This window comes from Vigna umbellata, chromosome 11 (genome assembly GCF_029865625.1).
Source record: "Vigna umbellata cultivar VRB3 chromosome 11, Vumbellata_1.0, whole genome shotgun sequence".
Classification (NCBI taxonomy): Eukaryota; Viridiplantae; Streptophyta; class Magnoliopsida; order Fabales; family Fabaceae; genus Vigna; species Vigna umbellata.
In genome coordinates, this window is record NC_142175.1 from 1,373,834 (window position 1) to 1,385,150 (window position 11,317).

An 11,317-nucleotide genomic window follows, 5' to 3' on the forward strand; every position below is an offset into this window, starting at 1 on the left:
TATAGATATTAGACATGAAACACTTTGAGACTGTAGTTAATCTAGATTTATCTTACACAAGTTACCTTGCCTATTAGTCATAAATACTAATGAACTATTATTATCCAAAACTCTACGTTGGCCTTTTTCAAATACAACATTATCCACTATCACACAATTGACTTATGCTCAGCAAATTATGTTTAAGGCCATCTACCAACAAAACATTATCAATAAAAGCAGAAAGCTTTGTATCTATCTTTCGAATTCTAATGATCTTTCCCTTTTGGTTTCCTCTAAAGGTGAGTGATCCTCCTTTCTTGCTCCTAAGGCTTAGGAACTTACACTTTTCTCCTGTTATGTGTCGTGAGTAAGACATATGGCCACTACCTGTGCAAGAAGACTCTTTACTAAGAACATGCTATGTGACCACCATGTCTCATATGAGACACCCTCCACCAAGATAGTGTTACATAACTAATCACCCAAGATTAGCTTAAGCTAGGTGCAAATATTGCCTTATAACTTAAGACAAGATTGTTCAAAACCCATATACTACTTGGACCTTAATACAATGCCTAACAAGAAATCGTACACTACTTGACAAGGTCTAAATTCTCCTAATATACTAGAGGTGCTCCATGATGACCTAAGAGAAAGAGTTTTGTTTCACCTTGCATGTATGACTCTAGCTCTTCTTAAATGTGTTTGGGTTGTGGCTAGGGGGTATGCATTCACTGAATTGGCGTCTAGATAGCTTGATGGAGAGCTTAGAGGTGTTAATAGAGAGCTTGGATAGCTTGGAAAGGCGCTTGACGGGCTCGCAGAACTTAGTACAAAGCTTGTTGGAGAACGTGATGGAGAAATTGTAGAGCCCGACTGTGTATTTTGATAGCATGGTAGATGATGAGAACAACCGAGTCAACTTCATGAAGATTTCAAATAAGCTTAGCTTCAACGATTATGAAGCAGCAAAGTCTCCTAGGGTTTTGTTCGAGATGTTGTTCGACCAAAAACAAATTTCGCTTAGCGGATAGGAACCAAATTTTTGGATTTTGAATCGGATCTCGAGGCAACATTGGCAACACTGAAGAAGAAATAGGATCAGTTAATGGAAGCAGAGAGGACAATGTTGTTGGAGAATAGTATGTTGAAGCATGAGAAGGAGGAGTTGGAGCGGCAAGAGAATGAGATTGAGGTTGCTAAGGTTAAGTATGAGAATAGATATTAATGGGTGGTCCGATAGCAGCCCGGTAGCGGGTGGAACAATATGCCCAACAAACAACAAATATCGTTAGGATAGGCTGTAACCATAACTCTGATACCATGTTAAGAAGTGGACTTTAAACCTAACTCAACCCCACAAAACTGGCTTGTAAGGTGAGGTCTGTACCCACTTATATATTATAAATTGGTCTTATCTCTAGTCAATGTGAGACTTTCAACAATTATTATAGTGTTTGATTTGAAATAACTAGAGACATTGTGATCTATATATGAAAGGCCAAATGTTAATCTATATATTGTAAGGCTCATGTGAAATGAAAAACACACTAGAAGTAAAGCAGAAATATTTAGTGAGTGTCATGTTTTCTAACCATCTATACTAGAAAAAACTATCAATGTGATCCATAGATAAAAAAATATTATCAATGGTGCTTTAAATAAAATTCCAACTTCTGTCAATTTGAAACTCGTTGTGATTGAAAAAGCATGTCCATGGTCAAGTATTTGCAATGTCTGGTCTATTTCCAGCCCCATTTGTTACTTCCTTTGCATTCTAGAATGTTGGAAACAGCATTGTTCTTTCTTTGAGTTGCTTACCAAGAAAAGAAAAAGAAGGAAGAATCAAATACTAATCCAACTGCATCATCTAGTAGCTATTGGATTGAATATATTGTGTTTGTTCATTATAATATTAAATAAAGTAAAATATGATAAAATTACAAAACTAATTAAATATCATATCAATTGCCCTTTTCTGTTGCCTTCTTTTCCTTGTTTGCATACAATCAGAGCAACAAGAACTGATATTGAGCAAAATGTTATCTCTCTGTGATGCATAATTTAACTTGATATGCAGCAAGTGTAGCTGCAAAATCAATTCTCATTTTCACATGATTCAAGGAATCTGAGCTGAATATCGTAGGCTTCCTTTAGCTCTGTCAATACCTCTGCAATAGATGGCCTCTGTGATGCATCCCTGTGCACTGACTCTATAGCAATGAAAGCTGCTTTCTTCATACTCAAGGGATCAAAACTTCCTCTTATGTCTTCATCCACTATCTCATATGCACCAGCCTGCAAGTATGGTTTGGCCTGCAATTGGTAGTTATAAACAAAAAATGTAAACCACACATTGATGTGAAAAAGTTTTTGGTATGCAATTTTGTTATAGGCTTAAAATAACGTTGATCCACCTAAAGCAATGAATTTATAGGTCTTTCTCTTATGTTTAACTTTGTCTACCTAACATGTAATAAAATAATTTGTTATGTGAAGTGAACTTTTGTTACATGAAATCATTACTCTGTTATTATGTTCCCACATTCTTCATCGAAGAGTTATAATTTTCTAATCATCTTTCCAACCTAGACCACTTTATGAATTGATTTTAGCATTTTAACAATAACCATTGCTTTTACCAGTTTGTACAAACAATAAAAAAGAATGATATGTTGTTTACCCATAACACCAAGTTGAATGAATCAGGGTTTCCAGAGTGAGTCAATGGCTCTCTTCCACAAATGAGTTCCAAAAGAACAACTCCAAAGCTATATACATCACTTTTCTCTGTCAACTGTTGAGTGGAATAATACCTGTACAAGGAAATTAACTTGCATATATAATTTATTCCCAAATAAAAAAAAAACAAATTTATCAATGGCCTTCTTATTTCTTTTTCTCTAAAATATGACTTTACATTTTAATTAATTACTTATCATTTTCATCTTAAATGAATGTACGGTCTAGAGATCAACTAGATGAAATAAAATAAGAAAAAAAAAACTTGTATAACGTTGAGGAGCATACTAAAATTGTACATTATCTAAAACCTAAAGAACTAAAATAAAAAAAATTACAGAGGTTTTTTTCTTGATTACAGGTTTTGATTCGGTTCTCCATATTTTATTTTGTATTGTTGGTTCTTTTTCTCTTTGATATACATATTTTTGCAAGAGGAGGTGATTATTGAAATATAAAGGGTCAACCTAGTTGAAATTTAATAATGATGCTTTCTTATGTTATACCTCAATATGAATGCAAAATAAAAATAAAAATAATTTTGAAAAATTGATATTTTAGTATATTAAAAATGTTAAAAACTTTATCATAATTTACAAGACATACTCTGGATCAAGGTAACCAGCAGTGCCCTTAACAACAGTGGTGACATGAGTTGCATCTGCTTGAGTTACTTGCTTAGAGAGACCTAAGTCACAGACCTTGCCATTCATTTCCATGTCCAAGAGGATGTTACTGCACTTCACATCACGATGTATGATTCTTGGTTCACTTCCATTGTGCAAATAGTCCAAACCTTTTCAATAAATAAACATAATTTACACCATGTATTAAATTAATTGTAATAACACTACTGCATAATGATTGTTAGTATCTATAAACATGCAGATTATATTAATTACTGTAATTTTTTTGTCTTGTTCTTATAAAGTTTGAAAAGCCTATATTGTCATGTTTACCAAACTGAACAACATATTTTTATTAGGTTTATTCTTTATTGAGTGATTACAAGGCTTCTTAGATAGAAAAAGTGAAAATTATACTAAGGGGTACGCTTGACGGGATGTATCAATATGAAAGAGACTCGCTTCTGAGATAATGATTATTAAGAAATCAAGTATGAGTTTAAGTCTTAATTAGATAAAAATGATAAAGTTAAGCATATTATAAGAAATATTGTCTTAAGGTTTTGGGTTGAAACTAATGTCAATCCCTTACGTGGGTTGGACTTAAGTTTCATTGATGTTAAATCTCACAAGTGAATCCCCCTAAAAAAGACCCATCTCATTGATAAGTTTAATCTTTCATTTAGTTAAATTTCACTTTAGTTCTTGACTTATGAAGATGTTTTTCACTTTAGTCCTTGATTTAGTTAAACAAAAATCAACATCAGTGACATTTTTGAAAATGAAGTACTACTAGAATGGTGTTTTCATGAGGTCCGGAATTAAAATGAGCTATGCGTATTGTATCATAGAGCAATAAAAATACATATTAGAAAAGATAGGGTCAAAATTGTGTTTCTAATATGATATAGTCACACTATTATTGTTTAGGAACTCATTGTTGTACCTTTTGCTGCATCAACAGCAATTTTCAGCCTTCTCACCCAGCTTAAGGAAATTTTTTGACAACCTAGAGGAAGAAAAACAATAAACATATGCATTTAGTGTTCATAGGAGTTTCTCCAAAGAAACGTAATCATATACAAATATGTATACGTAATAGAGAGAAACAAACTTGTGTTCAAGTCTTTAGTACCATAGAGATGATCAGCCAGGGATCCCCCAGGCAAGTACTCATAAACCAATATCTGATGCTTTCTTTCATGACAAAATCCTTCCAAAGACACAAGATTTTGATGCCGGATTTTTGATAAAAGATTAACCTAAGCACAACAGTAGATGTTGGAAAAAGAATTAGGTTTGAGAAAAAAAAAATTACACAAGGCATTTTAATGTAGAATTTTTTTCTTTTATCAGTAGTGTTAGTTGTTAGTGGGAGAGTTGAATCCACAACCTTTCTCACTCTCTCTTCTAATGTCTGAAACAAAACAATAATCTCTACTGTATAAAAAACTACATGTTTTGTGGTTAAGTATGAGATATATACCAAGAGAATGATTAAATTATTCATTTAAATATGGTTAAATTAAAAAATTTATCCCTATAGTATACACAGTTTTTCATTTTAGTCCATACAGAAAACACTCTGTTTTGGTCCAAAGAGATAGAACTTATTTCCTAGGTGGCTAGTAGCTGACCCTTTGTCACAATTTCACCATGCACAAATACAATGAAGCATTCAATGCTGTTTGTAAGAGAAATTCAGTTAGTGAACCTCATTGATGAATGAATCAGCACCCAGTTGAGATCTGTCAAAACGAACTTTGACAGCTACAGATTTTCCTTCTGGAAGTTTACCAAGATAAACAGATCCAAAACTACCCTTTCCAATGATTTCCTTGAAGTTTCTTGTAGCTACTTTGATTTCTTTGTAGGAAAATACTTTTGCAGCACCCCAGTTCCTCGTATCCATTTCTCCTCCTAAAAGACACAAGGATTTCAATCTAACACAGATGAAACAAAATGTTTAAGATAATAGCGCATGATGTAAGAGAATATACACACTTGATGTGTGGGAGGCTTCATAGTGTTGTTTGGTCTTGTATATCAATACTGAAATACACATTAAGAGAAAGGCTATTATGGCTCCTCCAACCGTGGCTAGTATGATTGCTAGATTGTTATGTACATTGTGCTTCTTCTGAGGAACTACAGTAACTTGTGGTGCTTCAATTGGAGGATTGGATGATGATGCATCATCATCACATGATGTTGTGGAAAAGGTAAGACACAAATTACCAGATGTCCTGCAAATGATCAAGGAATTAACATAAATGCTGTTTCTTGAGACAAGAATATTTATTGTATACCTGATCTCCAATGTTTCTTTGTTCAAAGACTGTGGCAGAGGACCTTGTAGTTTGTTGTTTTCCAGATTCCTTCAGATAGGAAAATGTTGTAATTAGAGGAAATATCTATAGAATCTTCTTAATTAAAGAAAATATCTATAGAATCTTCTTAATTAGAGAAAATATTTGTTGAATCTTCTAGATTATTTTTTCAGTATATTGTTTCCTTATTTCTCTTTTTTAGAATATTAGATTGCTACAAATAGAAGTAAGGAGAATGTAATTGATATGAATGAAAATAATAAAGTCATTCTCTTTTTCAAGGGAAAACATTTGTAATATATCAATTGTCATGGTTTTCAATAATTGATATGAATGAAAATAATAAAAACATTATCTTTTTTCTGATTCTTGCTTACAGTAAGTGGAGGTCCTCTAACTCTCCCAAGCTATCAGGTACTGTTCCCATTAAACTATTGTTCTGCAAGTCTCTTCACATACAAGGGGAAAGAAACAAAGCAAAGGGTAGAAAAGGGAAATGTAAGCGTAAGTTTTCAGCTATTGTTTAGCAGAATTTCAAATTTCAAGCTACTAATAGAGCCCTTAAATCCCTGAATTTGGAAAACATGTGGTATATGTTACTCACAATATTTGAAGGTTAATCAAGTTCTGGAGGTCTGCACCAATAGATGTTAACTGATTGAAACTTAAGTTCCTGAAAATTTTAGCTTATTAGTTTACTTGTATAAAAACAATGTTTTAAGTTCGAGCTATATGGAAGTATTACAGTTTCTCAAGATGCTGCAAGCCATCCAAATTCTGTATTTCACCAGTAAGTGATGTGTTGTGCAAATCCCTGATAATTATGCAGCCAAAGATGGACATAAGAAATTGAATATCAGAACCAAATATGTTACATGTTTGAAAACAATTGTATTTGTAGAAATAATAAATTTTATGTTTGGAAAGCTGTCTTCGGAAGCTGAAAGGAAACAGAATATTTTTCCACAATAAGCTAACCAAAAGTAGAATGATCATGTCCAATTAGTTGAAAGAAAATTACAATATTTTGAGGTCTAACAAGTCACCAAATGTAGGACTAATGGATCTCAAATTTATGTCTGAAAGATCCCTGAAAAATGTCATTCCTATTAGATCATCAATGAAAGAAAAGCTAGTATATTGGGAAAGAAAAAAAAAAAGCAACAACAATGTACTGAGTGCACACACAATGATGTAACAAGGCTTCCTTCACAGTGAATTTTCTCCCATGGGGAAGGCAGACATGGATCATCCTGCCATCCAAGATCCAATCCAGTGGACTGCTGAATAACCTGCAGTGCTGAAACTGGCGTCCAAGTTGAGAAAAACAATAAGTAAATGAATCAAACTAAGTTAGTTTGTTTTGGGCAAACTTCTCCATAAACACTCCTCAAAGAGAAAAATAAGAAAAAAGCAAGTGAAATGAGTTTTTTCATATTCTAAAATTAGCTTATGCACAAGTTAAAAATAAGAATTTAGAGAAAAACTAGAAGAACTTGTAGTTTGTGCATAAGTAAACATTTCATTTTTCTTCTTATTTTTCTTTTTCATAAGTGTTTGTAGATAAGTTTATTCAAACAGATCTATTCTGGAAAGAAACCAAAATTTAGGGTGAGACAAGGAGGAGAGGAACCTGTGGTTGATGAGGCATCATTTGGAATATCAACCATCTTATAAACCTCAAATGCATTGATCTGAGGATAAAAGCTGATACTCTTTAATGTTATATTCAAGCTCCCAATTCCCCTTCGCGTTATGTATAAAGCACTGGTTTCAGAGCCATTTATTTTGTAGTTTGATTTTACTAGTTCTCCATTTATAAGAACATCAAATGAGGGGAAGACAGGAAGAATCCCTGCAAAGTAGAGGATGATGTAGTAGTCCCCTAATGCATCAAGAGGGAGGTTGTATGTCAGAGTATTACTTCTTGCCAAAACTCTCCCAGTTTGAAGAACAACAACTGGTGGTTCTTCTACAAGACTAGACTGTCTGAAGCTAAGTTGAATCTTAAACCCAATGGCAACATGAAAGGGTGTGAAACTTCTATCAGCATCCCATATTCTATCAAATGGATCCAAAGGATACCTGTATTTTATAGAGCTAAAGCTTCACAACCTTGGTTAACCACAAAAGGTATCACTATGAAAGAAATTGGTGTTGGCAGTACATTCTCCAACACACTCTTTCTAATTCTTTCTATTATTGGTTAAAATTTATTGAAAACCTTAGATTCATGAGTGAAACATTAGTTCAGTAGTGGAAATCATAAAATTTTATGATTTCAACAATTCCAAGAATGTGTTGCTAACATTTCTCATCTGACCGATGTTAAGTTTTCTTACCTTATGGAATCCTTTGAGTGCCCACAATCAATTCTATAACTCTTCTTAAGCAACTTGTTAGGAAAATCTGTCATACCATTTGTGTAGGCTCCCTGAGGAAGTGGTCTGATTTCAAGAGAAGAAATTACAGGTGAAGCCCCTTCAGGCATTGCAATTAAGCAGAATGACAGTGTATCCATGTTGACTGTCCATAAAAACTCTTCACTCCATGGATCATCTTCAGCAAGATTTATGGCGGCTGCAATAGATGTCCCAATTGAAACATAGAACTTAGGGGGTTTCCCAAGTCCATCATAGTTCTTGTACACAAATTTTGCTCTAACAAGAACCAAAGTAGTTGAATTGTTCACTGGTATTCTGTAACATTTTCGCCTTCTAGAATTTGGGAAGAACCGAGCTGAGATGTTCAGTGAGTTGGAACCATCACTGTATGTGATGGTAGTAGTCTTTCCTGTGGTTACGTAGGTGGTGTCTGGTACCCACGAAATGTTAGATGAATCCCTGAAACTGGTTCTTCCACCACAAGAAAGACTAAAGAAACCTGCACATTGAAATTCTATGAGAAACGTTTTGAACAACACAATCAGGTTGACCATACCAAAAAAGAAACTTGGTCATGCCCTTGATATTGAAATAATAGAACCACCAGTCATATTGTAAAACAACTTGAGTGCATTATAAGTTCTTACTGATTGCTGAGAAAATGCAAAGCAAACGCTAAAATCTTGTTCATCATTTCTTCAATATGTATGAAACCAGGTGAAGACTAATTTCATGTAAAAATGAAGTCAGCATAGACACTTAATGTTTTAAATGATCTCAAACAAAAGAATATGTATTTATAAACAAACATGATCAAGGAAATGGGATGCTGAATTTCTTAGTTAATTTTCTAAAACATAAAGTTAAAGCTAAAATGATGACACTATTTCATAGGGAAGTGTAAACATACCATCTTGTTCAGAGAAAGTGACAAGACAGAAACTACAAAACAGAAAGAAGCCAACTTTTGCGTCCCTCAAGTCCATGGAGTCATGAAAACCGATGCCTGTTATCTCTTTTACTTAACAATAGATACTATGAAAATAATCAGTGCATAAATAGTGTCCAAGTTGTTCAATGCACTGATTCATATTCATAATCATTTCCTGATTTAAAGAACAATGATGAAAACAAAATGCAGGACAAAGCTTGAAGGAAGAGAAAAGGAGGGGAAATTTGGAATGAATCTTTGTTTGGTAGAGAGAAAGGAAAAGATGAAATATGAATGAGTGCTTAGAGGGTGTAATCATTAAAGGTTGTTCAGTCTTTGGAAAATGGCAAATGGTTAAGGTATTTTAATCTTTGTTTCCTTATTGCACTAAGTAATCATTCCTAGCATGTTTGGTGATTTGATTCCTCTTTGGGAAATCATGAATAACAGAAAAGGCTTCACCATCCCCATCTATTTTGAAGTATGTGTTTTAGGTTTGTGATTTATGTTGTGATGTGTTATATTGTGGATCCACTCTAGTACATTGTAGAATGTTTATATTTTATTTTTCATTTTGGTAAAGAAGAAAGAAACAAAGAAAAATAAGAGAAAGTAAAAAAAGAAAAGAAAAAAGAGGTAAGAGATGAAAGTAAAAATATGTTGTTTGGTTGAATCTAAACCAAGCTCAAGTGACATTTTTTTTAAGAATATCTTAACAACCTCTAGGGTTTTTCAGTGTGTTTTTGCATAATATCCTTAGATTAATTGTTTTAGGCAAGGAAATGAGTAAAAATAAAATTGGAAAACACCTTAATTGATTATGGGTTTTTGTTTATAAGTGTTTGTAATTAATTGAATTTTTTTATTAGAAAGTCAATCAAATCAAACATGAAATTCATATAAAATTTTGTTTGGCCGAGTTTTAATTTAATATAAAATCTTACTATTTAGTTTATATATTTCTACTCGTTTTTGTTCATGTAAAATTGTTAACTATTTTATTTTTTTTCAAATTATGAAACGTTGTATAATGAAATTGTTAAATGAAAAATATATTATTATAATTTTAATAAATTATTATTATAGGTGTTAGAGTAATTTCTAACAGATTTCAATATATTTTGATAAATTACTTTACAAACAAGTATACAAAATGTTTATTTTTTTAAGATGCTATCATCTTTATAAAGCATTGTGATTTATTCTAATTATATGTAAGATGTAGTATGTACCTTCATTTGATTTAAGAAGAGTTTGATAGAGGGTAACACAATAGTTTCAATGAATTTAAACTCTCGTGTCCTCTTAAAAATTTATTTATAATAACTCAACATCACAAAAATTAGACTAAAAGGTAGGCATAACACTTACATTACAAGAATAACTAAATATACTGACAAATATTTAGCGGTAGAATTAATTTTGTCGGTAATTACTTATTATCGATGGATTTATCAATGAACTCATTAAGTTAAGTTACCAGCAGATATATCTGTCAGTAAATTTGTCGGTAAAACATGTGGCTCATTACTGACAGATAAAATCTATTAGTAAACACCTAAGTAAAATTAATTAGTGATTTGGAAAATTAGTTTTTTCTTTTCTCGTAAGTTTTCTTTTTCTCGCAAGTTTCCCTCTTCTCTTCTTGTTTCCACACTGGTAGCCTCCCAAGTTTCCCTTTTCTCCACATTCCCTCGTAGAGCCTCGTTCCTTCATTTAGAGCCACGTTCCCTCATTCACATAGAACCATTCATAGAGTCTTCTTAGCAAAGCTAACTTTGGTGCCTCGTTTCCTCATCCATAAAGTCTCATTCACTCATTCATAGTAGAGCCTCCTTCATATAGCTACCTTCAACGCCTCATCCTATGAGCAACCTCGGTCCTTTTCAATCATCTGTCATGGTTCTTTGTCGGTAAGTCTCTCGTTCTTCTATTTTGCAAAGCATTCAACATATAATTATCAGACAGTGTAAAACATTGGATGCTTTAAAGCTATTCGGGATTTATAGCGCATAGCGAGCTTTTCCTTAGACGATACATTTCATAAAACGTTTGCTTGAATAACACTGTTTGAATAAAACATATTATAAGCTTCCGTGTTTTTATGAGCATTGAGATATACACTTATTTTTGTAAGGTGTTGTTTGTAAAACATTGTTCATTTAGACAATATGTGTTTGAAAGCATTATTCTATAATTCTTTGTTTATGAGATGATTCTCTATGAAAGACGCGTCCTTTCATAAGACATGTTTTTTTAAAATAATATTTATTTCAAAACGATATTTCATTTAATATTTTTTTGTTAAACTTTAAAACTTGA

The 11,317-nt window shown here is 32.6% G+C and overlaps 1 protein-coding gene across 3 annotated transcripts; it reads right to left on the reverse strand.

Moving 5' to 3' along the window:
- Window positions 1-1,668: 1,668 nt before the first annotated feature.
- LOC124845082 (Leucine-rich repeat protein kinase family protein) lies at window positions 1,669-9,281 on the reverse strand. Of its 3 annotated transcripts, XM_088102622.1 has the most exons (16): window positions 8,975-9,280; window positions 8,023-8,563; window positions 7,314-7,765; window positions 6,869-6,986; window positions 6,702-6,770; window positions 6,426-6,494; window positions 6,285-6,353; window positions 6,058-6,129; window positions 5,660-5,728; window positions 5,355-5,596; window positions 5,065-5,270; window positions 4,486-4,612; window positions 4,297-4,359; window positions 3,331-3,520; window positions 2,666-2,798; window positions 1,671-2,298 (listed from the first exon to the last, which is right to left on the reverse strand). In XM_088102622.1, exons 1-16 carry the CDS (start codon window positions 9,048-9,050, stop codon window positions 2,080-2,082), a joined length of 2,715 nt encoding a protein of 904 aa, XP_087958748.1. In that variant the 5' UTR covers window positions 9,051-9,280; the 3' UTR covers window positions 1,671-2,079. The 3 variants fall into 3 exon arrangements, with proteins under 3 accessions (XP_087958747.1, XP_087958749.1, XP_087958748.1); XM_088102621.1 differs by having other exon boundaries at window positions 1,669-2,298; window positions 5,355-5,728; window positions 8,975-9,281; XM_088102623.1 differs by lacking the exon at window positions 6,058-6,129 and having other exon boundaries at window positions 1,670-2,298.
- Between the last annotated feature and the right edge of the window lie 2,036 nt (window positions 9,282-11,317).

Bases quoted from the DNA above. Each gene is read 5' to 3' on its own strand.
- LOC124845082 (XM_088102621.1), bottom strand. From the start codon at position 9,050: ATGGACTTGAGGGACGCAAAAGTTGGCTTCTTTCTGTTTTGTAGTTTC. The intron at 8,564-8,974 runs GTATGTTTACAC...TTCAATGTGCAG, and splicing joins CACTTTCTCTGAACAAGATG to GTTTCTTTAGTCTTTCTTGT. The intron at 4,360-4,485 runs GTACTAAAGACT...TTCTTCCTCTAG, and splicing joins CCTGGCTGATCATCTCTATG to GTTGTCAAAAAATTTCCTTA.